The sequence below is a fragment of the Choloepus didactylus genome, assembly GCF_015220235.1.
Source record: "Choloepus didactylus isolate mChoDid1 chromosome 23 unlocalized genomic scaffold, mChoDid1.pri SUPER_23_unloc1, whole genome shotgun sequence".
NCBI classification, from domain to species: Eukaryota; Metazoa; Chordata; class Mammalia; order Pilosa; family Megalonychidae; genus Choloepus; species Choloepus didactylus.
Genome location: NW_023637590.1, coordinates 1,827,447 through 1,852,629, shown reverse-complemented (window position 1 = coordinate 1,852,629; position 25,183 = coordinate 1,827,447). Strand labels below are relative to the sequence as shown.

Sequence of the window (25,183 nt, the reverse complement as noted above, 5' to 3'; positions counted from 1 at the left end):
CCTGGTTTGCCCGGTTGCAGGGTCCAAAGGAACACAGGAAAGTCCATGCACGGGGTGAGTGGGGGGGCTTTCCAGGCCCACCCGCAGCTTTCCTGCTCCCTGAAGGGCCTGCAGGGCTGGGGCAGGATCCCCGGCAGCAGAGCGGGAAGAGCAGGCCGGCTCCTCCCTGCCCAGCGCCCCCCACACCGCCCCCGACCCCCGGCCATCGCCCCTCCACTGGACTGGGGTGGCTGGGAAGGGCTGGAAAAGTAGATGCTAAAGAAAAAAAAACTTTTTTTTTGGAAGTGGGGAGACTCGGTTCTCAGAGGCTGCGCGGTCCCTGGCGCCTCTCCGGGGTGTCCTGGATTTGGGGGTGACGCTGTGGCTTGCACGGCCTGCCAGCCCCTGCAGGTGTCTGCGGGCGGCGCGCGGTCCGGGGGGCGGGGTCAGGGGCGGGGTCCCTGCGGGGGCGGGGCCTGAGCCCCGACTTCCCCGCGCCCTCCCGCGCAGGCCGCAGCAGTCGGGGACCCGTCGCGGCCGCCCCCGCCAAGACGAACGGCATCGCCTTCGAGCTGCGCCCCGTTTTGCTGCTCAAAGGTGGGCCCGGGGCTCCGGGACCCCCGGGTGCCCGCAGGTCCTCCCCGCTCCTCCCTGAGCGCCCCCCACCAGGCCCCACCGCCCCGCACAGCCCCCCATCACCTCCCACCGCCCGTCGGAGCCACGACCTCGCTTTGGAGAGGCCGCAGACGGACCCCGAACCTCAGCCTCCGCGTGCGCCCCCCGAAAAGGAGGACAATGTACCCCCCCACTCAGAGGTGCAAGGCGGGGAGACCCGGCAGAGGAGGCTCCCGGGAAGCCGGCTGAGCCAGCCCTCCTGCCCCCAGATCCCGGTTTGGGGGTGCTGTGGCTGGGGGAGGGGGAGGAGGGGCAGAGCCCCGGGTGCTTTCGCCATGGAACCTTCTCTGACCTTCTCCTCCTCAGGGCAGCAATTGAGCAAGGAGTTCTCCCGGGTCATCAGCCTGCAGAGGCTGCCCGCCCTCAAGGACAGCAGCTTCACTTTGACGGAAAGATGCCCCCCCCATTCCTCCCACCCCCTAAAGCCCCGAACACCCCCCCCAGGGGGCTCCTGGCTCTCCCTGCTGTGGGTGCCACAGAACCCAAGGGGCGGCGATGGGAGAAGTGAGAGCCCCCGGGGTGTACAGAATGACCCCTCTTGTCCCTCCTGGACATGCCTCTGCACCCCAACACTGAGGAGCATTAGAAGGATGAGGGGGTGCACATCCAGCCCCTGGCAGAGAGTAGGTTCAACAAAGGGACACTGGAAGGGCCTCCTTCTAACTCCCCTGTCCACACCTGCAGGCCCTGCCCGGGGGCTGGGCCTGGGAGCCAGTGACAGAGTGTCTGGGTCCAGCTCCAGGTGAGGCCAGGATGCAGCCGGAGTGATGGCCGGGGGACCTGTCCGAGAGGACCGGTGACAAAGGGGCCTGCTTCCCCTCCCCTCCCCACTGGGGCACTCAGACGTGCAAGGATTGAGCACCTGCCGTGTGCAGGCCCATGCTGGAGTTTCCAGGGGCCCAGTGAGGTTTTTCTGAGCTGTGCCGCTTCCGATGAGTTACTTGACTACTCTGAGCTTTCATTTCCTCTTGTGCAAAAAGAATTTAACAAAAGGGCCGGCTCAGAGGCCGGCTGTGGGGATATCACAGAGACGAGATTCTTCAAAGTAAAAAGCAGAGGGTCTTGCCGAGAGCCATGCCCAAGAGCAAAAAGAGATGGGTGGCATTTGGGAGGGCACCGTCCAGGGAGGGGAGTGGAGGCGGTGCCCAGGAGATGGGGGCAAGGCAAGAGGGGAGTCCATGAAATGCACAGGTCCCGGGGCCGCTCTGGGGGACAGGGGCAGCTGCGGGAGCCAGAGGCCCAGAGCCAGGGGGCTCACAACCTCCGCTCCTGCCCTGCCCACCAGCGTGGCCATCCTGATATACCTGAGCAATAAGTACCAGGCAGAGGCCCACTGGTACCCGCCCGACCCACAGGCCCGCACCCGCGTCCACGAGTATCTGGGCTGGCACGCTGACTGCATCCGGAGTGTCTTCGGTGTGCCCCTGTGGACCCAGGTGAGGTCAGTGACCTGGGCGGTGTGCCTGTCAGGGGCCGGGAAGGAGGCAGGGCTGGTGACAGAGCCCACCCTCTGTCCCCACAGGTGCTGGCGCCACTCATCGGGAATCAGGTGCCCAAGGACAAAGTGGAACGCAACAGGGACTTCATGGACTGGGCACTGCGGCAGCTGGAGGACGAGTTCCTGAAGGACAATGCTTTCCTCACAGGCCAGCAGGTGACCCTGGCCAACCTCATGGCACTGGAGGAGCTGATGCAGGTGTGAGCGCAGACGGTGGGGCCGTGGCTGCGGGTGGCGTCTCTCCACGGCCATGCCCATTAGACAGAGGGAAACACTGAGGCTCAGAGAAAGCCAGGGGTTTTGCCCGAGTCACAGAGCTAGAAGGGGGTTGAAGGGGGGCTGGAGCTCTGACCTCCTGCTTCCCACCTGGGTGTGGGGTCCCCTGCTGGCTGCCCCTGGGCCCCGAGGCTGACCACACTGCCCCAGGTTTCACATGGGGGCCAGGGGAGTGACCGAGTCCCCAACACCGAGTGCCTATCGTCTTACCCTTGCCCCCACAGCCTGTGGCTCTTGGTTACAACCTGTTTGAGGGGCGGCCACAGCTGGCGGCATGGCGCGAGTGAGTGGAGGCTTTCCTGGGCATCCTGGAAAAGGCAGCCAACAAAGCAATCCCAGTGCCCCCACCAGAGGCCTATCCATCAATGCTACGTCATATTGCTAGGATCCCCTGAGGGTTCTGGATGAGATCTAACTGGTGGAGCCAGGAAATTAGCAATAAAGATCCATTCTACATGTAACCCCTTCCTGTCCATCTTTCCCATCCTGCCCCAGATTATTTTCTCTGCCTCCAGGAGGGGCTATGCACAGGCACGACACCTGGGAGATCAGGTGCAGCATATATAATTGATAGATGACTAAAAACCACACTATATAAAGAGCTCCTGAAAATCAATAACATGAAGTAAAAGAAACCAATTAAGAATCAGCAAATATCATCAATATTTTAAATACAACAAAGATTCTGAGCACTTTGAATAAAAAACCAAGAGTTTTTGCCATATTATATGTATAAAGAAAAAGTATGTCCTAGTGACCTCATAATAGTTAACCAAAGTAAACTCATCAATAATCAGAAGTCAATAAGCATTATTACCAGGGCAACAATGTACTAAATAAGAAGCTAATTAAAACTGCAGATGATTAAAGGATACAGACTGCATTTCACAGGACATAGTAACAGTCTTTGAAGGCTGGGAAACTTTAAAGACTTCTTGAACAGGACTGCTGGCTTCCAAGAACAGTTTAATGATAAAAGTTTGTGTATACTGTCACACAGACCTACATATGTATCAGTTGGGGTCTAGCCATGAGGTGGAAACCCACCAGATTTTTTTTTTTTAAATACAGTTTTACTGACATATATTCATATATCCTACAATCATCCACAGTGTACAATGAATTGTTCACAGCACCATCACATAGTTGTGCAGTCATCACCAGAAACAACTTTTGAACATTTTCCTTACTCCAAAAAATATAAATATATAAAAGTAAAAACACCTAAAACATTCCACCCCACCCTATTTTTCATTTAATTTTTCTTCCCATTTTTCTACTCATTTTTCCATACACTGGATAAAGGGATTGTAAGCCACAAAGTTTTCACAATCACACAGTCACACCATGTAAGCTACAGAGTTATACATTTGTCTTCAAGAATCAAGGCTACTACTAAAAAAAATAAAAAATAAAAGATAAATAAAAATAAAAACAAAGAAGAATCAATGCTACTGGGTTGCAGTTCAACAGTTTCAGATATTTCCCTCTAGCCATCCCAACACAATAAAAACTAAAAAGGGTTATCTATATAGTGCATAAGAATGCTCTCCAGAGTGACTCTCAACTCCGTTTGAAATCTCTCAGCCACTGAAACTTTATTTTGTTTCATTTCTCTTCCCCCTTTTTGTCCAGGTCCAGACTCATTCCCAGGAGTCATGTCCCACATTGCCAGGGGGATTTACACCCCCGGAAGTCATGTCCCACATAGTGGGGAGGGCAGTGAATTCACCTGCTGAGTGGGCTTAGAAAGAGAGAGGCCACATCTGAGCAATAAAGAGGTTCTCTGGGGGAGACCCTTAGGCATGATTATAAGCAGGCTTAGCCTCTCCTTTGCAGTAACAAGCTTCATAAGGGCAAGCCCCAAGATCAAGGGCTCATCCTACTAAACTGGTAGTTCCCAATGCTTGTGAGAATATCAGTAATAATCCAGGTGGGGAAGCCCAATATTTCCACATTTCCCCCCAGCTTCCCAGGGGGGGCCTGCAAATACATTTTTATTCTCTGCCCAAGTTACTTTGGAATGTATCAGGATTTCACACTAACCTGTACAAACCTACCAGATCTCACTTCCCATTCAAAGTTCCATGTAATTATGGCCACACCAGTTTTTTTAACAGAAAGAATTTAATACAAGAATTGGTAACCAGGTATTGGAGACCTGAAAAGGCAGAGAGAGCCAAGATTATCTCGAAGGCTACAAAGCAGGAAGGATCTACCATCCCTATTGCTTGGGGACCAAGGGAGGAGACTGGAATAATGAAAACCTAGATGCTGAAGGAGGGGCCCCATGGAGCTGGAATTCAGACCCCTGGGAAGGGTGCTGCCCAGTGGGTGCTGCTGCATCTGGAATTCCAAGGAGGGCCCTTTGTGGCTGGGATCTGAACTCTGAGAGGGGCCCCAGGTGGTGAGGGAACTGGTGATTCTCAGGCTGAATGAAGAAGTTGGTTCTGGAAGTGTCAGAAAACTGCACCAGATTCAACTGCGGTTGCTGGAGTGAACTGTCAGCAGAGCTCAGACCCACTGCTGGGTCTTATTCCTCCTCCAGCCTCCCCCTCAGCTTGTGACACGTGGTGTTTTTAGGGCAGGGCTTAACCCTGTCTCTGACACCCCATTGGCATAGCCAGTAAAGTCATCTGAACTCCAGATGTCTCCAGCCATCCCAGAATTCCTTACAGCCAGACACTGGTGTAAATCCCTCTGTTGGGGAAGCTGGTAGCTGACTGCATCCCTGATGCCATGTGTGCCCCCTCCTCCTCCCATTGCCACTATTTAATGACCCCATTATCTCCACTTCCTATGGTGCCATGGGTTGGGGGGACCTGGAGGGCAGGGGTCGTGTCTGGGCTTTTCTGGGATCAAGATGTGAGGGACAGATTGTGCAGGACTCTGTGTGCTGTGCCTGGAGGATGGCCTGGGGGCCAGTGACCAAGAGCTTGGACAGAGCAGGGGCAGCCTGACCCATTGGAACCCCCAGCCCCCAGCCCGGAGGAGGTACCTACCATTATGGTTTCTCCCCAAGTGCCTTCTAACCCCCATGAGCTGTGCAGATGCTGAATACATGCCAATAAAGCCAAAGGGACCAGGGGGTTGGCAACCAGCTGACTCAGTGGCAAAGGAGGAGAGGCAACTGAGATGACCTCCAATCCAAGGATTATTGCTGCAAAGATGAGAAAGAAAATAGCTTTGCATGGGAGAGAGTGATTGAGAGAGAAAAATCGTGCAGGAGATAGAAGAAAATCATGCCAGTGGGTTCCACCAATGCCAGAGATATGAGAAGGAACCTTGCATCCATGTGACAATGACAGGAAACCACAGAGAGTACATGCAGAGAACAAGGAAAATTGCACATTCAAAATATAAAAGCAGAAATAAAAATTTCAATAGATGTGTTCTATTAAAAACTTGAGGAATCTTCCTGGAGGTAGAGCAGAAAGGAAAAGAGAGAGAGAGCAATGACAACAACAGAAAGAAAACTAGATGCTCAGTGCAGGGAGCCAACCATTCTAGAACAGGAAAAAAAGAGAGAAATTACCACAGAAAGAATATATTGCTACCACTCCAGTCCTCATGAATGGACTGCCTGTTGACCATCAATAAAGAGAGTGGTGATTTCAAGAGACATTATTTTCTTTCAGTCCCTGATCTAACAATGATCATCTCATCATTCTCTTTTCTTATAAAATGTCATGACCAAGAGAAAACCTTTAAATTTGTCTCTTCTCTGGCATACATAGTTATAATAAACACATAATAGAGGAAAAAGGAGGAGGAAGAGAAGAAGAAGAAATGCAAGAAATTTCCCAGGGCTGAAGGACACGAGTTTCCAGAGTGAATGAGTCCATCAACCATGCAGGAAAATGAATGAACATAATCATGTAATCTCAGGACATGAGGTATAAAGAGCTTTCATAGAGTAAAAAAAAGGGCACATGCAATGCTTGGGATCAAATTGGCCTCAGATATGTGCACAGAAATGGTAGAAGTTTAAAAAAATCCAAGGGAAATGGATTTCCAACATAGAATTCTATACCCAGCCAAAATAACACTCCTGGGGGACAATAGATTAAGTCAGTTATGTATGTTTCCTCAGGTAACTAAAAGATATAGTTCACCAAGAGAGGGAGTTACGTTACTGCAAAGGAGAGTCTAAACTTGCATGTAATGGTGCCTAAGAGTCTCCCCCTGAGTACCTCTTTGTTGCTCAGGTGTGGCCCTCTCTCTCTCTAACTGAGCCACCTCAACAGGTGAACTCGCTGCCCTCCCCCCTATGTGGGACCCGACTCCCAGGGGTGTAAATCTCCCTGGCAACGCAGAGTATGACTCCCGGGGATGAATGTGGACCCGGCATCGTGGGACTGAGAGTATCTTCTTGACCAAAAGGGGGATGCAAAATGAGACGAAATAGTTTCAGTGGCTGAGAGATTCCAAATGGAGTCGAGAGGTCACTCTGGTGGACATTCTTATGCACTATATAGATAACACCTCTTAGGCTTTAATGTATTGGAATAGCTAGAAGTAAATACCTGAAACTACCAAACTCCAACCCAGCAGTCTGGACTCCTGAAGACAATTATATAATAATGTAGATTACAAGGGGTGACAGTGTGATTGTGAAGACCTTGTGGATCACACCCCCTTTATCTAGTGTATGGATGAGTGGAGGAATGGGGATAAAAACTAAAGGACAAATGGGGTGGGATGGGGGGATGATTTGGGTGTTCTTTTTTCACTTTTATTTTTTATTCTTGTTCTGGTTCTTTCTGATGTAAGGAAAATGTTCAGAGATAGATTGTGGTGATGAACGCATAACTATGTTATCATACTGTGGACAGTGGACTGTATACCATGGATGATTGTATGGTGTGTGAATGTATCTCAATAAAACTGAATTTAATAAAAAAAATAAAGTAAAGCATACACAAATGCCCAATTAACATGAAAATGTGCCTTATCTCATTAATCATCAAAATAAAGCCAGGTTAACATGACAATGAAAAACCACTACACAAGTACCATAATGACGAATATTAAACAAACTAACAGATACAAAACAAGGATATGGAGCAGTCAGAATTCTAATGCACAGCTGGAGGAAGTGTAAATTGGAGCAGTCACTTTCAAAAATCTTTTGTCAATATCTTAAAACTTAATACATGCATACCCTTTGACTGAAGAAACCCACTTGTGTTTACTAAACAGACAGATTCTTTTTTCTTTGTAAGTAATAAAGCAGTTCTTTACTGAAAAAAAAAAAAAAGAGAGAGAGGGAGTTAAACTGAACATAAAACAACTTTGGCTACAGGACATCTGAAATGCTGGGTGGGAACCAGAGAAGTTCAACCACCGATGTCACCAGCCCCAATTAAATGCAATTACATTTCTGTCAGCGATGGAAAGGGGACTCAAGACAAAACAAACAGGCTACAGGGAAAGAGATTTATCTTCAAGGCTCTGATGTAGACTCTTCTGTTTTGTACATAGCTGACTGCTTGGCTGTTTTTCTTTATTCCCTGGACTTGATTTCTAATAGTGGATTTCTTTGCTGGTTTCTAGTTTTGATTTTTTATTTCCTGCAATCTGATTTAGGCATGGCCTTTCAGGTCCCAAAAGAGTCAGCCTCCCACAGCCCTGGTAGTGAACCACAATCCCTGGGAATGGGACAGCTTTCCTTTGGCATTGGGTGGGACTTCTCCCTGCCCTCAGCTCTCCATGCTGCCCACCATGGGTCTGGAGCTCTACCTGTACCTGGTGTCCCAAACTTGCCACTCTGTCTACGTCTTCACCAGGAGGGACAGCATCCCGTTTGAGTTGCACATGGTGGAGCTGCTCAAAGTTTCTGTCCCTCCAATGCAGGTTTTTCCAGCCCTCAGCCCCCCTCTTCTCTGAACCCAGAAGTTCCAGGCTCCGTCTCACCTGTCCCCACAGGTTCCCTGACCCTGAGGGAAGACAGTCAGGTGAGAACACAAGCATCATGCCTTGTGGTGGTTTGAAGTTGTTTATGTACCCCAGAAAAACATGTTCTTAAATCTAATCCCTTCCTGTGGGTGTTAACCCATCATAAGTAGGACATTTTGATGAGGCTCCTTCAGTTAAGGTGTGACCCGCCTCATTCAGGATGGATCTTAATCCTATTACTAGAGTCCTTTATAAATGGAATGAAATTCAGACAGAGAAGGAGAAAGTCACAGGAAGCAAGAGGCTGGACATCAACGGAACCCAGGAGAGAAGGGAGAGACCAGCAGATGCCACCATGTGCCTTGCCATGTGGTGGAGGAGCCAAGGATCACCAGCAGCCAGCCCCAGAATGCTCCAGTCTTTGGGTAGAAAGCATCGCCTTGATGATGCCTTGATTTGGACTCTTTTAGCCTCGAAATCGTAAGCAAATAAATTCCCATTGTTTAAGCTGAGCCATTGCATGGTATTTGCTTGAGCAGCCCAGGAAACTAAAACACTCCCTGTGCCCTCTGTTTGGACCCTGGGAGGGTCCCACCCTTGCCAGCACGGTGACAGTGGCTGGGGTCATGTGCTTGGATAAAGGCAGAGGGATGGTGGGGCCTGGCGCTGGTCCCATCTGGCCTCTAGTGTCCTGAGCCCCTGGATTTTGCCCAAGTGACGGGCTGAGGGGTGGACTTGCTCTGAAGGATGGCGACTTCACTTTGGCCTGAAGGTACCTCCCAACAGACCCCTAGCCCCTGCTCTGGGCTCTTCGATCCCGCTTGTTCTGCTCTTTGGCAACCCTGGGTACGAGCAAAGCTATTTGTTGTTAAAGCTTATGTTCCGGTTTGCTAATGCTGCCCTTATGCAAAATACCAGAAATGGATTGGCTTTTATAAAAGGGCATCCTCTGAGGTCGTTGCTGGTGTGGCCAAAGATCTGCAATGTGACACTAGATGTCACTGCAGATCAAACAGGGGTCCCTGCCTGGGGTTCTCCCGGCCTCAGATCCCCCCACCACGTGCCCACTCTGCTACCCCCAGCCTGGAGCACCCCAAGAATCTCCCACTCTGCCTGTGTCCTGTTCTGGGGGCACCTGTGGTGTGGCTCCCCATTAAGTCTCCATCTGGCTGCCTTCTCTTTTTCAGAGAATGGCCATACTTGGAGTGGGGGGCAAGGGGGCACCCCAACTTCCTGTCCTGGGCACACCTGGATTTTTTTTTTACCTTCACCCCTTGAGGATTGGGGATGGGCTGTGGCAGCCTGGGACCAAACTGATTTCTTTGTTTCTCGCAATTGGACTGTTTTGTCTTGTAGGCACTCCAATAAAAAGACACGAAGCAAACAAAAACAATAAAAAATTAAATAGACTCCCCTCCTCCAGGGCAGTGTAGGCAGCTATCTCACCCGGAAGGTGAAGGTAGCTGAACTAAAGGTGTTGTGCACCTACCTGAGAGAGGCAGTGGCACCCCCAGGTGGCTCCAGCAGAGAATGGAGCAAAAATGCAGCCTAGAGGTGACCTCGAACCCCAGACAGCTGATGTTGGCAGAGAGAGGAGCCTGACCCAACACCTGGAGGTATGAAGATGGGGTGTGGGAGGTTGCAGTGGGGGGAGCTGGGTGCAGGATGGGGACGAGGGGGGATCTGTCAAATGGCAGAGACCCCTCCCCCCACCCTGGCCGGCTATGGCCTGGGATCCAAGTTGGCAGATCCCCAAGGGGACTGTGGGCCCCGAGGACACCGGGCCAGGGGCTCCCCACCTGGGCCCCAGGATGGCCAGCTCTGGGCCATCTCCAGCTCTAGGGTCTGCGTGGCCCGCAGCCTCCCTCTCCACAGGGAAGGGCCGGTGCTGGCTGTGCTCCTCCTGCAGACCCGTGACTCCCGGGGCCTGTTGTTGTCACCTGGCCCCTCCCTCCTGGGAAGTCGCCGACAGTGGCCAGCTTGGTGTCACACGCCCCTGCCTGATCCAGAGTGGCCAAGGGTCAGAGGGTCTCCACTGGCAGGAACTGGAACGGGGTGTGCCCTGCTCAGGACACGTGGGGGTGTGTGTGGTAAGCGGGCACCTGGAGATGCGGAGGTCGAGGGGCAGCACCTGGTGGGGGAGGATCAGGTGGGGTGAGGGGAGACGGTCCCGAGCTGAGCTTTTCCTGCGTGGGGAGGTGGTGGCTGTGGGATGTCTGGTCTGGAGAGAGGAGGCTGCCTGGGCTGGGGGCGTGTGTGTGTGTATGCATGTGTGAGTGTGTGCATATGTGTGTGTGAGCACACGAGTAGGTAAGTGTGAGAGTGTGCATATGTGAGTGTGTGCATGTGTGTGTGAGCACAGTATGCGTGTGCGAGCATGTGTGTGCATGAGTATATGAGCTTGAGTGTGCATGCATGTGAGTGTGTGAGCAGGCATGTTTGTGAAAGCATGTGTGTATGTGTGTGTGCATGTGAGCATGGGTTTGACAGCATGCATGTGTGTGTGAGAGCACATATGTGTGCATGTGTGTGAGCATTTGTGTGTATGACCATGTGTGTGCATGTGAGCATATGAGTGACAGCATGCATGTGTGCGTGTGAGCACATATGTGTGCACGTGTGTGTGCATTTGTGTTTGTGTGTATGACCATGTGAATGTGCATGCATGTGAGTGTGAGCATGTGTTTGTGAGTGTTGTGCATGTATGTGCATGTGAGCATATGGGTATGACAGCATGTGTGTGTGCATGTGAGAGCACATGCATGCATTGTGTGTAAGCATGTTTGTGTATGACCACGTGAGTGTGATCCTGTGAGTGTGAGCATGTGTGTTTGTGACAGCATGTGTGCATGTATGTGTGTGCATGTGAGCATACGAGTGTGACACCATGCACATGTGAGAGCACGTATGTGTGTACGTGTGTGAGCATGTGTGTATGACTGTGCATGCATGTGTGATCCCGTGTGAGCATGTGTTTGTGACAGCATGTGTGCATTGTGTGTGCATGTGTGAGCATTTCTGTTTGTGTGTATGACCATGTGTGTGCATGCATGTGTGATCCTGTGAGTGTGAGCATACGTGCTTGTGAGTGTGCACGTGTGTGCATGTGAGCATGAGTGTGACAGCATGCGTGTGTGTGAGAGCACATATGCGTGATTGTGTGTGTAAGCATGTTTGTGTATGACCATGTGAGTGTGAGCATGTGTTTGTGACAGCATGTGTGCATGTGTGTGTGTGTGCATGTGTGACCATGTGAGTATGAGTGTGCAGCATGCAGGTGTGTGCCTGTGGGAGCACGTGTGTGCGAGCATGTGTGTGTGTGAGAGCGTATGTGTACGGATGTGAGGGTGATCCTGAGAGTGTGAGCATGTGTTTGTGACAGCATGTGTGTGTGTGCATGTGTGACCATGTGAGTATGAGCGTGCAGCATGCAGGTGTGTGCCTGTGGGAGCACGTGTGTGCGAGCATGTGTGTGTGTGTGTGTGAGAGCGTGTGTACGAATGTGAGTGTTGCGTGTGTGTGGGGGGGGGCACAGGCGCAGCGGGAGAGCAGCCACAGGAGGCCTTAAGGACCCAAAGTGCTGTTCCCGCCAGCCGCGCCCTCCTGCGGGGTCGCCCCATAGAAGGATTTCGGGGTGGGGGTTGGGAGCTCAAAGGGCAGGCGGGGAGGGAGTGGGGACCGCCCGGCCGCGGTGGGAGGAAGCGAGAGGGAGTCATCCGAGTGGGGGGGGGGGGACTTGGGACACCCGGGTAGAGGGGAGAGGGGCAGCCTGGGGACCCCGCTGCTGGAGACCCGGTGACCAGTCCCCCCGGGGGACGCGGTTGTCCTCGGCCTTCCCCGCAGGGGCCCGGAGGGGCGGCGCCTCGGCGGGGTGGGGGGAGTAGGCGGGCGTCGGGCGTGGTGGGGGGAGCTGAGGCGGCGCCACCCTCCCCTGCAGGCCGGGGCTGGAGGCTGGAGGCGGCCGCGATGGGGCTGGAGCTCTTCCTGGACCTGTACTCGCCCGGCTGCCGCGCCGTCTACATCTTCGCCAGAAGAACCGCATCCCCTTCGAGCTGCGGCCGGTGGAGCTGGCGCGGGGTGAGCCGGGTCCCGGGAGGGGGTGCTGAAGGGCCGCCCCCTGCGGCTGACACCTCCCCCCAATCCCCCCACCAGGGGAGCACCTGAAGCCCGAGTTCCGGAAGGTCAATCCCGTGGGGAAGGTGCCTGCTCTCAGGGATGGTGACTTCCTGCTGGCAGAAAGGTATTGGGGTGCCCGAGGGTCCCCCCAACCCAGGCTCAGAGCCTGGTTGGGGTGGGGGAGGAGGTGGAGGAGGACGGGAGAGGACTCACATCTTTCCAAACCGCTGTGGCTCCTTCCTCCCTGCAGGGAGCTGGAGCAGGGGGCCCGCTTGGGGCTGGGGCTGCCCATTCACCCCAATTGCCCTGTCCCCCACTGTTTCAGCCTCTCCCAGCTGGGCAGATCCAGGGTCAGACTTGGGTCACAGTGCTTCTGCGCCCCTAGATTTCTCCTAAAATGGGAGAGAGCTTGCCTGAAGGTGGAGAAGGGACAATAAGTGCCCGGAGCCGGGGGTGGCGGTACTGGGCTCAAGAAAGGGGGGATCAGCACCACGCCTCCTCCAGACTCTGGGGATCTGGGGGAGAAGTACACTGAAAGGGGGTGCAGAGACCCCTTGGCGGGCTTGGAGGCAGAGGGCAGGCTTGGGAGGGGAGGAGGGGAGTTGAGAAATGGAGGAAGTGAAAGGGGGCGGAGCCAACGAGCAATTCGGCGGGGAGAGGTGCGGGGTGCAAGGAGGGGCCTTTCCCTGGGGTTGGACTTGCAGAGATGCTGGGTCAGATCGCCCTTGAAGTGAGCCATGCAGCCACCCAGCCCTGGTGGGATTTGGGGAATTGCTCTGACACCCCATTCCCGCAGCATGGCCATCCTGTTATACCTGAGTCACAAGTACCAGACACCTGATCACTGGTATCCCCAGGACCCACAGGTCTGTGCCCGCGTGGACGAGTACCTGGCCTGGCAGCATGTCGCCATCCAGCTGGCGGCCACCAATGTCTACCTGTGCAAGGTGAGCCTCCCCAACCCTGTCATGCAGGCTCCGGCAGGAGTCGGGACCCCCAAAGCTGGAAGGCACCAGTGACACAGACGACACCTCCCTTCCTCTGCCCTGGGCAGACATCACTAATCCATTGCAGCACTCTCTCCCCTAAGCCTGAATGAGGCCTCAGAATCCTTCTGAACACAGAGCCCCAGCGGGCGTCATGAAATGATGAGGGCCCTGGAGTAGTGGAGAGGAGGCTTGGGGAGACCCAGGCCAAGCTGTCCCCTCTTCTCCTGGCCCAGTCTCTCCTGCCCCACTTCTCGGGGCAGCCCGTGAATGCTGCCCAGCTGGAGAGGCTCCTCGGGAAGTTGACCCCTGGCCTACAGCACCTGGATCAGGAGGTCCTGGCAGCCAGGCCCTTCCTGGCCACCGAGCAGATCTCCCTGGTGGATTTGATGGCGTTCACGGAGCTGATGCAGGTGAGGTGCCCTCACCTGCTCTCCTGCTTGGGGGATGGGGGAGCTGGGGCACAGAGCTGAGTCCACTCTCAGCTGGCTTGTCTCCCCAGCCCACTGCCATCGGCTGTGATGTCTTCCAAGACCGACCCCGCCTGGCAGCGTGGGGTCGTCCAGGAGGCCCACAAGCTCGTGCTCCAGCCACAGGATCCCCGCGAAGCCCAGCGTGACCCCCAGCTGGCCCAGAAGCTGGTGCAGCGGCTGCAAGAGCAGCTCCGCTAAGGGCTGGGCACGACCTGCTCACTCGGCACCCTGCTGCCCATAATAGATGCCATGTTTCCTTGCCTTGTCTCCAGCCTCATTCTGCCCCTTGAAAACGGGGGTCTGCACGTTTCTGAGCTAAGATCTAGAAGAGCTGGGAGACTCCAGCTTACAGAGCAAGCAGGGCGCACACCCAGGTTCCTCCACGGGTTTCTGGCACCTTCCCCAGCTCTCAGGCGCTGCATTCTGGGACACAGCCTAGAAACCCCTGCAGGGCCTGGCCCAGCCTGGGAAGCTTCTGGGCATCTGCATGGTGCCACTGGCTAGCTGCCCCTTGAATCCCTTGAGGCAGCATCCTCAGTGCCCCCCAGCAACTCCCCAGTTCTCTTTCCCCTGATCTTTTCTGGCTACAGTTCAGGCTATATTGACCTGTGGGTACCCCGCTCCTCCTTCTGGAACCCTCCAGGGTTGGTTCTTGTCACCCATCTTCATTCTGGACCCACAAAGCCTCTTTAGCCATGGTCCCCAAGGATAAGGTGAGGGCACTGGGTGGGTGTGGGAATTGGCATGTTTGAGTTCTTCCCAAATAGGGTGTCTACATCATGAACGCAGGCACACAAAGACACACATACCATGGGAAGGGGAAGGAGAAAGCCAGGGTCACAGCCCTCCTCCCTCCCCCGGGCCCTGGGTCTCACCCTCGCCTGCTGGAGACCCCTCCCAGCCTACTCCTGGGGCCTCTCAGAATCCTTGTTGTGGTGAGAACTCCAGGCTTCCTGGCCTCATGACAACACCAAGTGAAACAAAAAGTTCCGGAACACTGGACTCCTGGGTCGGGTCAGAGAGAGCAGGCCACGGCTGGTGGGGCCAGGGCCAAGGCTTCAAGCTGGATGTAGGTTTAGGTTCCTAGCTGGCCATGGCATCTGCTGAGTCCAGCACGCGGGTCAGCTTGGGCCTTGAGCTGTACCTGGACCTGCTGTCGGCTCCCTGCCGCGCTGTCTACATCTTTGCCAGGAAGAACGGCATCCCCTTTGACTTCCAGTTTGTGGATCTGCTGAAAGGTCAGCCCTGATTGCATCTCCGCAGGCCTGGTCCTGGGTGGAGGCAGGCCATGCTGGTAGGGGCATTTCTGAGAAGTGGGGACAGAGACCCAGAAGACCCTCTCTCCCCACAAAACAAGATCCTGTTAATTCTGCTCCCACTGTGATGAACAGGCTCTTCAGCAGTAGAGTGGAAGGAACAATCGTTGAATCCCAGGCTCCCATCCAATGCCTTCACCTTATCCTGGGATGTCTGGCATCCTGTTGTCAGCAATACCTGCCAACTAGCTGGGTAAAGGTCATGGAAGTTGGTGGTTGTCCCAAATATGATAGTCCAAATGCTGCTTTAGTGCAAATGCATCCTCCCCAGTTTTCAGCCAGCTCAGAGTCACATAGATGCTGTGTAATTTTCAGGAGATCTGTCTCCAACTCTGCCCCAAGCACAGAGTAGGCTTTAAAAGCTCACCTTGAAGCGGCTGACACCTCTAGAACATAGAAGAGGAAACACAGGAGCTCCAGAAATGAATGGGGTGTGAGTGATACCCATGTTAAGTGCTTCTTCCTGGAGCCAGCTGGCCAAGGAAGACTTAAAACTCCTGCCCCCAAATTGGGTTCTCTGTTCTGATCACCCCCATTGCATCCAGGAGACTCCCTTCTGGACTTTCCAGGACTGTGCTGGGTCTGGGCACCGTGCTTCCTCATATGCCAGTTGCAGCTGTCCTGCTGCCCTTAGAGGGGGAGACGGAGTGAAAGGTGGCAGGAGCAGAGGTGGGATCCTGATCCTAGAGACACAGCTGGTTCACAGGCTGTGGCTGCAGGGGTACAGCTCTTGTGAGCCAAAGGTTTGTCCTGGTACTAGGGCACAGGCAGGGGGCCATGGGGGGCAACAAGGAATCCCAGTCTCTGCACTGCCACCTGGGTGTCAGTTTCCCCTTTGTGATAAAATAGAGAGGCTGGCATTTCTTCCTCTCTGGGGCTTGGTTCTCTCTTCTCTGGAGTTCTGACAGCCTCAGACCTTCCCTGCCCTTCCCAGGTCACCACCACAGCAAGGAATACATCGAGATAAACCCCCTGAGGAAGCTACCCAGCCTCAAAGATGGAAAATTTATCTTATCTGAAAGGTAACCATTTTTCCCTGGGCCTTTTCCCTGCCATCTGTCTCTGGTCCTCCTGGGAGACTCACAGCCAACCTGCTAGCATTTATTTATTTAATATTCACTATGGAAAAGTTCCCACATACACTACAGTAGAATGAATACTGATGAATGAATAGTATCATAGACCACCATACACCCATCCCATCACCCGGCTCCAACTGTTGTTGATTTGGGGCCCATTTTGCATCACCTGTACCCTAATCAGATCTCTCACTTCCCAGACACCCCATCATTTCATCCATAAATGTAAGGACTCAAAAAAACAAAGATTCCCACAATACCTGATTATAACATATAAGAAAATCAACAATAACTCTTTGACTTAATCAAAGTTATTCAAAAGTCTCTGCTTATCTCATAAAAAGTCTCATTGTGGTTTGTTTGAATCAGTCTAAATAAGATCCAAGTATTCCAGCTGGCTATTATAGCTCTTAGGTATCTTTGGATCTAATGCCCCCTGCATCTTCCTGCCATTTTTCTTTGCCTTTTTTATTTTGCTGCTGAAGAAACCCAGCAATTTATTTTTATTCCCTGTCCTGGAGAGTTTCCCAAAGTCTGGGTTTTGCAGACTGCCTCCTCAGAGGACAAGGGGTGTGCTTCCCTGAACCTCACTTTCCTGTGAATAGGAAGTTGGATACAGAGGCTTGATGGGATTCAGGGTTGATTAATTTGCAAGAGGGTTTCACAGGTGGACACATCATTTTTAAAAGGTCTCTCAAGGAGCTCATTGTGGCACAGGACCTCATCTCAGAGTGCTGGAGCTCCTCACCTCTGCCGTTGGCCTCCCATGTACGTCCCCCACTCTCCCTGGTGGTCCCTTCCCTCCCTGCTCTGCTCCTGGCCCTTAGAACCACAGGTTCTCCAAGCCTAGTCAATTTCTCGCCCCATTCCTCCAGGTCTTCTCCAATGACCTGGCGCTCTCTCCATCAGCCTCCCAGGCTCCTGTGCCAGGGTGTATACTAGAGCACTGGAGGGGAAGAGGAAAATGGCTGCAAGTCACAGAAACCCAGCTCAATTAATCAGGACAATGGGGAACTGGAAGGGCTGCTGCTTGCTTCCTTTAAGCCATGCTCTTCCTTTTCTCTCTCACACACACACTTCCCCCTCTGCCGCTCATCCCACTGCCCAACCCCTCTGCAGGAGTGTCAGCCTCCCGCACTCAGGGCTCGCTGTATAACCAGGGCCACTGGCAGCTCTGTAGGTGCATCTTTGAAGCACCTGGTCCATGGGAAAGAAATTGCCAGGGAATGAAAATAAATTGCCAGGGAAGGACCCGGATGGGCCCAGTCCGAGGCACCTGCTCGCAGTGAACCAATCACAGGCCGGCAGTGGGTCCCCGTGACTGACCGCCACCCCTGCAAGGATCATGTGATAAAAATGGCAGCGCAGCTCCCGGAAGGGAAGTGGGGGAAGGGTGCTGGGCAGGCAGAGGGCGAGGTGCTCATTCCAGGGTCATCGCAGGGACCGTGCAGAGGGCCTGGGAGCCTTCTTCTCTCATGAGTCCAGGGTCCACCCCCCAGCCCCCAGCCCCCAGCTCCCCACTCCTCCAAGGTCACCAGCTAAGTCAGGAGATGGAGAAGGGCAGCAAGGCTCAGCAACATGGTCAACCCCCCCACCCAGCCATGCACGGGCTGTGTGTCCTAGGCCAGTTCCTTGCACCTCTGAGCTTCCATATTGGCCAATACAATTAGGGGGCAGCCTGGTACCCACTTCTCAGGGTTATTGTGAGATCAGATGAGATGATGCAGGCTGAGAACGGGCCCCACGCGGGTGGATGTTATTTCTCCCCTTGAGCTCTCCCTGGGACTTCCCTTCTTGGAGAGCTGCCTTCTCTGGCCCCCCCAGGGCCTCCCTCCTGCCTCCCTGGCTGCTCCTTCTCCATTTCCTCTCCCTCCACCCATCTCAGCTCCCATTTTTGCCTGACAGCCCCAAGTACCCCACCAAGTACTGACTTTGCTATCAGACTACCATCCAGGATTCTCTTGGTGCCTCCAGGATATCCATAGATAACTCAAATGCCTACCTCTACCCTGAGTTCTTCATTTTCCTCCACTGCACTCCTTCCTCCCACCCCACCCTCCCAGCAACCAACAGCAAGGCCCAGAACATTCCTTCCATCCCTGCAGCCTCTTCCCTCCCCAAGCACCAGTTCGGATCTCCTAGCAGCCACCACCATCTTGATCTCCCTGTGGTTGATTTAGCTCCCTTCTGTTCACCCTGCATCCAGACCCGTGGTGGAGGGGTCTTTCTAAATGTCAAGGTGGACTATTGTCTAGTGCTTACATTATCCATAGTTCTGAGGAGTAAGTCTACGCTCCTCCCTGCAGCCCCAAGGGTCTCCTCCCTGTCTCTCCTAGGCTCCCCACCCATTGCCAGCTTTCTTCCAGTCATCCTGAATTACCTCACCTTTCTCCAGATTGACTGCACTCCATCTTGCCTGGTGTTTAAGCACATGCTGTTCCCCCTGCCTGGACTGCTTTCTTTATGCCATCCACCAACTCCCATGCATCCTTCACATCTCCAAGTATTCGCCATCTTGAGATGCCTTCCCTGCCCTTACTGACTGCACTGGGGAGGCCTTTCCTGGAGCCCTTTGGGCTCAACCTTCCCCCAGAAGGATATCGGTGCCCCATGCCTGCCTGTGGACAGCTGGAGCTGGTCTGCGTAGGGGTTTCAGGGAAGGTAAGACCAGTGCTTGACCTGCCCTCTCCTGCAGCGTGGCCATCCTCTCCTACCTGTGCCGCAAGTATAGCGCACCCTCGCACTGGTACCCACCCGACCTGCACACGCGTGCCCGCGTGGACGAGTTCATGGCTTGGCAGCACACGGCCATCCAGCTGCCCATGAGCAAGATGCTCTGGATTAAGGTGAGTGGGGCCGGGGACTGGGGCAGCTGTCAGGATGAGGTAGGGACCTGGGGAAGTGTGGGGTCCAGTCCTGGCTCTCGGACTGCTGGTGACCTCCAGCAAGTCTTCCCTCCCTTCTCGAACCTCACCGCCTCAGCTCCCTCTCCTGCCTGCCTTATAGAGCTGTTGGGAGCGTGGAATGAGCCAGTGGGTGTGAAACAGCCTCGTCAACACAAGGCGAAGGGAACTCAGGAGGGGCTGATCCTATCCAATCCAGGGCAGGTTTTAAGAAATTTCATTCTGAACTGCATACAGAATATCAGAGTCGAAGGGCTCATAGAAATGATCGAATTTGAAGGTGACAAATAACAAGTATGCATCTCTACTTCTCTTATGTTGTTGTTGTTTCTAGTTTAATTGTTTCATATATCAGAATTTATCCCTCCTCCCTTTTTTAAACTAAGGTTCCTATTGAAAAATTCCAATCTGTTGCATCCATTTATAAGTGCTGACAGTTATTTCAGAGTGGATTCTCTTGGGTTTTTCTAAATATAAGATCATGTCACCAGTGAATAGAGGTAGTTTTATTTCATCCTTTCCAATTTGGATGCCTTTTATTTCTTTTTCTTGTCTAATTGCTTAGGCGAGAACTTCCAGTACAATATTGAATAGAAGTGGTGCATGCAGGGATCTTTGTCTTGTTTCTGATTCTAGGGGAACACGTTCACAATTTCACCATTGTGTATGATGTTAGCTGTGGCTTTGTCTTGTTGAGGAAATTCCTTCTCTTCCTAGTGTGTTGAATATTTGATCATAAAGGGTGTTGGATTTTGCCAAATGCTTTTCCTGCATCAATTGAGATGGTCATTTGTTTGTTTTCCTTCATTGTACTAATGTGTTATATTACATTGATTGGTTTTCATATTTTGAGCCACACTTACATTCCAGGAAACGTCCCACTAGGCCAAGGTGTATAATTCTCTGAATATGTTACTGGATTTGGTTTGCTAGTATTTTGTTGAGGCTTTTTGCATCTATAGTCATAAGAGATATTGGTCTGTGGCTTTCTTTTCTAGTAGTGTCTTTTTCAGGCTTTGGTGTCATCACAGAATGAGTAAGGATGCATTCCCTCCTTTTCTATTTTTTGGAAGAGATTAAGAAATATTGGTATTAATCCTTCTTTAAATATTGGTAGAATTCACCTGTAAAGCCATCTGGTCCTGGGCTTTTTGTTGTTGGGAGGTTTTTGATTACTGGTTCAATCTCTTTATTGATGTAGATGTATTCAGATTTTCTATATCTTCTTGAGTCAATTTTGGTAGTTTGTGTGTTTCTAGGAATTTGTTCATTTCATCTGGGTTATCCAATTTTTTTGGCATATAGTTGTGTATGGTATTCTCTTAAAATCTTTTTTTTTTAATTTCATAAAAATCAACATTAATATTCTCTCTTTCATTTCTGATTTTAATTGAGTCTTCTCATTTTTCTTAGTCTAGCTAAAGGTTTGTCAATTTAGCTGACCTTTTCAAAGAACCAACCTTTGGTTTCATTGATAGGCTATTGTTTTTCTATTCTCCATTTTATCTTTGCTCTAATATTTATTATCTTCTTCCTCCTTGTAGCTTTTAGTTTGCTCTTCTTTCACTCATTCCTTAAGGCATACAGTTAGGTTATTGATTTGAGAGCTTTCTTCTTTTTTAGTGTAGGCATTTATAGCTATAAATTTCCCTCTGAGCACTACTTTTACCCCTTCCATGAGTTTTTGTATATGTGTTTTAGTTTTCACTCATCACTTGTGTATTTTCTAATTTCCTTCATGATTTCTTCTTTTACCTATTAGTTAAGAGGGTGTTGTTTAATTTGCACATATTTGTGAGATGTTCTGTTTTGTTTTTGATTTCTAGTTTTGTTCCATTGTGTTTGGAAAAGACATTTTCTATGATTTCAATATTTTTAAACCTATTGAGACTTGCTATACAGCCTAACATATCATCTATCTTGGAGAATATTCCATGTGCACTTGAGAAGAATGTGTCCCTGCTGTTGTTGAGTGGACTATTCAATATGTCCGTTAGGTCTAACTGGCTTATAATGTTGTTAAAGTCTTCCATTTCCTTATTGACCTTCTGTCTAAATGTCTACCCTTTATTGAAAGTGGTGTATTGAAGTTTCTAACTCTCATTGTAGTACTGTCTATTTTTCCTTTCAATTCTGTCAATTTTTCCTTCATATATTTTGAGCTCTGTTGTTAGGTGCATATATGTCTGTAGTTGCTATATCTTTTAATGGAGTGACCCTTTTATCAATATATAATATCCTTCATTGTCTCTTGTAAACTTTTTTAACTTAAAATCTATTTTGTCTGATAATAATATAGTCAATCCAACTCTCTTTTGGTTGCGATTTGCATGGAATCTTTTCCTGGCCTTTTATTTTCAACTTCATTGTGACTTCGTATCTAAAGAGAGTCTTTGGTAGATAGCATATAGATGGATCGTGTTTTTTTTTTAAATCCATTTTACTGATCTCTGTCTTTTAATTGGAGAATTTAGTCCATTTACATTTAAATTATTACTGATAAAGTAAGACTTCTGCCATTGAACTCTTTGTTTCTGTATGTCTTATGTATATTTTTTCCTCAGTCATAAAATCACCATGTAGTTTTCCTACCATTTTTAGGTTGCATTTTATTTCATTTTTTTGAGTTCAGCATTCACTTGGTTGGTGTTTACTCTTGACTATTTTCCAGAGTTCTGGAAAAGTCGGTTCTGATGGATTTTGCTGTTTGTTTGTTTGTTTGTTTGTTTTTGATGTGCCTATGGAGGGACAAGAGTCTGGAGTTGCCTATTCCACCATTTGGCTGATGTCACTCATTCCTATCCCATACCCATGACAGACATCACTAATCAACCTCAGGATTCTTCCCTGCTGGGGCCTGAAAATCCTTCTGGTACATGGCTCCAGGCAACTTTGTTCAGTGAGACTCACCAAAAGAGGTGAAACTACATTACATCCTTGATACTGTCCAACACCCATCTGGTAGCCAAGGATACCAAGCCTACCTTGGTCAGATAGGACTAGTTTTCACCCTCCTCTTCCCTCTCTCCCCTGCCCTGGCCAGCTGCTGATTCCAATGATTACCGGTGAGGAGGTATCAGCTGAGAAGACAGAGCAGATGCAGGAGGAAGTGAAGCACAGCCTCCAGCTCTTTGAGATGAAGTTTCTGCAAGACAGGATGTTCATCACTGGGGACTACATCTCCCTGGCTGACTTGGTGGCCCTGGTGGAGATGATGCAGGTGTGGGGTGGGGTGGGTGGTGGGGACAGAGCCCAAGCAGAGGTGGGACTCTTCTGTGACCAGTGGGGCCAGAGTCCAAGGACAGGATGATGGAAGGAGAGAGGTGGGCAGGGCCACTTTGGGGCTGGTGGCAGCAAGCTCTGAGAGCCCAGACTCTAGCTGGGGACAATGGGAAGCACTGAAGGTTTTGAACCAGAGAGAACCATGATTGTCCATGCTTGACAAAGATTCCTCAGTGTGGGGAGGAACTGCAGGGTGAGCCTAAGAAAGGGAGGAGGGCACCCACGTGTCTGGTCAGTCTACCAGGATTCCGAGGGCATTTCCTCCTTGGGGCTGTCAGATCTCAGACACCTTCTCCTCCTGCTGAATGCTCCAGGAAATGTTTGGAGTTCTCCAAGGTGTCTTTCCAGAGCTCCAGACAACAGCTGAGCAGGGCAGCTTTCCTGGCTTTGGGTCTGTGGAGAGTCCACTCTATACCTGGGGTGTATCTAAGTGTAGCTCATAATGTGGCCTCTACATGCAGGGGACTGAGCTGGTGTGCAGAATAGACAGTTTAGACTCCGGCCGGTGTCATGAGAAGTCAGCATAGAACCTGGCTGCTGTGGAAGGTTGCCATTTTGTTCCCTAGTTAGTAGACTTTGCAGACCAGCACCAGGAAAAATCATTCTGACCTATCTTCAAGCAGTACAGCCCTGTTATTTCACCTCCATCCCCTCTTGGTCCTCCCAAGCATCTTGGGGTACATGTACTTAATGAACCAACCAAACTGCCTGATAGGTCTCCTACTGCAGCCCCTGTGACTGATCACAGAAGAAGCTTCAATGTGAAGGATAAAAGACCTGAACTTCCCCTCCCTCACCTGGGAAAGGAATTTTCCCTGTAAGAAGATAGAACCAATGGCAGGTTTTAGGGAGAGGAGTGGGAACCACCTCAGACAGGGATTCAGGAAGCTTGGAGCAAAGCCGGTGATGAAGAACACTGGGGGCTTCTGGATCCTCTCTCCCCAGCCTGTATCTGTTACATTGCCTGTGACCCCTTGCCCAGACCTTGGGGGTCAGCAGATTAACTCTTTGCAGAGCTGGATGGGAGGCCCCCTAAGGCTGTAGGAGGGGCTGGTCCTCAGGATGACTGTCCCTCACTCCTTGTTTTTCCACAGCCCATGGGGGGCAACCACAATGTCTTCCTCAACAGCCCCAGGCTGGCCGAGTGGCGCATGCGGGTGGAACTGGCCATCGGCTCTGACCTCTTCTGGGAGGCCCATGACCGGCTGGTGAAGTTGGCAGAGTGGGACTGTTCGACACTGGATCCATTGGTCAAGGAGAGGATCTGTGAAGTGCTACAGAAGTACAAGTGACGCCAGAGGCCACCCGTCCTGCAGAGGCCAGTGGGCTGAGCCCTTTGGGGCCTTCCTCCTTAGGGGAGGCATCAAAACAACCTCTTTTCTTTGACTAATAAAGAACCGTCACAACCACCATGGCTCCTGAGCCAGAGAGACTTGGTGTGAGCATAGAATCTACTCTATGGGGTGGTGGGGGAAGCATGGTCATGGGTCTTTCCAGCTGGTCCTCCCAGCTTCCAAAAAGTATTGAAAATTAAAGGTTAAGTATGATTAAGTTGTCAATCATCATAGTGGAAGACTTCAATATCCCACTTTGAATAATGGCTAGAATAGGTAAACAGAAGATTTCAGCAAGGAAATATAAGACATAAACGATACTCCCAACCCAACTAGCCTTAACAGAACTAGAGCACACCATCCAATGAGGACGGAATAAACCTTCTTCTTAAGTGCTCATGGAACATTCTCCAGAATAGACCATATGTTAGGCCATGAAACAAGTCTCAATAAATTTAAAAGGATTGACACCCTACAAAGCCTGTTCCCTGAATGCAAGGGAATGAAATTAGAAGTCAATAACAGAAGGAAACTGGAAAATGTGGAAATTTTAAAACACACACCTAAATAATGTGTCAAAGAAAAAATCACAAGGGAAATTAGAAAATACTTCGAGATGAATGAAAATGAAGGCACAACACACAAACATTATGGGAAGCAGTCAAAGCAGTGCTGAGAGGGAAATTTATAGCTGTAAATGCCTGTATTAAAAAGGGTCTCATATCAATAACCTATCTTCTACCTTACAATACCAGAAAAAGAAGAGCAGAGCAAACTAAATCCAAAGCAAGTAGAAGGAAAGAAATAATAAATAATATATGGAAATAAGTGAAATAGCGAATAGAAAAACAATGAGAAAATAAATGAAATCAAAAGTTGGTTCCTTGAAAAGATCAACAAAATTGACAAATTTTTAGCTAGATTGACTAAGAAAAAAAGAAAGAAGACACAAATTACTATTATCAGAAATGAAAGATGGGGCATCACTACTGATCTTACAGAAATTAAAAAGACTATAAGGAAAGACTATTAAAAAGACCATGAGTAATTGGGTGTCAACAAATTAGATAACCTAGATGAAACGGACAAATTCCCAGAAACACACAAACTACCAAAACCAACTCAAGAAGAAATAGAAAATCTCAATAGTCCTTTAACTATAATACATTATATTAATAGAATAAAGGACAAAAACCACAGGTCATCTCAATAGATGCAAAAAACCCATTTGATAAAAAAATACCCCTTCATGTTAAAAATACTCAACAGAGTCCTCAAAGAGCTAAACATGGGATTAACTATATGAACCAGGAATTCCACTTCTATGTATATGCTCAAAAGAACTGAAAACAGGATTTCAAACATACT

The 25,183-nt window shown here is 50.6% G+C and overlaps 3 protein-coding genes across 5 annotated transcripts; all 3 read left to right on the top strand.

Moving 5' to 3' along the window:
- Positions 1–1,071: 1,071 nt before the first annotated feature.
- LOC119524899 (glutathione S-transferase theta-2-like) lies at positions 1,072–8,619 on the top strand. Of its 2 annotated transcripts, XR_005214890.1 has the most exons (4): positions 1,072–2,090; positions 2,177–2,350; positions 8,285–8,385; positions 8,570–8,619. XR_005214890.1 is itself a non-coding variant. In XM_037823592.1 (3 exons), exons 1-3 carry the CDS (start codon positions 1,749–1,751, stop codon positions 2,713–2,715), a joined length of 579 nt encoding a protein of 192 aa, XP_037679520.1. In that variant the 5' UTR covers positions 1,072–1,748; the 3' UTR covers positions 2,716–2,838. The 2 variants fall into 2 exon arrangements, 1 of the variants encoding a protein (XP_037679520.1); XM_037823592.1 differs by lacking the exons at positions 8,285–8,385; positions 8,570–8,619 and adding an exon at positions 2,653–2,838.
- A 3,673-nt stretch (positions 8,620–12,292) lies between these two features.
- On the top strand, positions 12,293–14,161 carry LOC119524898 (glutathione S-transferase theta-1-like). Its single transcript, XM_037823591.1, is given in 6 exon segments — positions 12,293–12,353; positions 12,356–12,403; positions 12,479–12,566; positions 13,239–13,389; positions 13,665–13,841; positions 13,931–14,161. Coding segments are annotated over 6 exon segments (642 nt in total). The 3' UTR covers positions 14,048–14,161.
- Positions 14,162–14,950: 789 nt separating this feature from the next.
- Positions 14,951–23,793, top strand: LOC119524896 (glutathione S-transferase theta-4). 2 transcript variants are annotated; one of them, XM_037823586.1, is made up of 5 exons: positions 14,951–15,139; positions 16,152–16,239; positions 18,992–19,142; positions 22,243–22,419; positions 23,576–23,793. In XM_037823586.1, exons 1-5 carry the CDS (start codon positions 14,995–14,997, stop codon positions 23,771–23,773), a joined length of 759 nt encoding a protein of 252 aa, XP_037679514.1. In that variant the 5' UTR covers positions 14,951–14,994; the 3' UTR covers positions 23,774–23,793. The 2 variants fall into 2 exon arrangements, with proteins under 2 accessions (XP_037679514.1, XP_037679515.1); XM_037823587.1 differs by having other exon boundaries at positions 23,611–23,775.
- Positions 23,794–25,183: the final 1,390 nt, after the last annotated feature.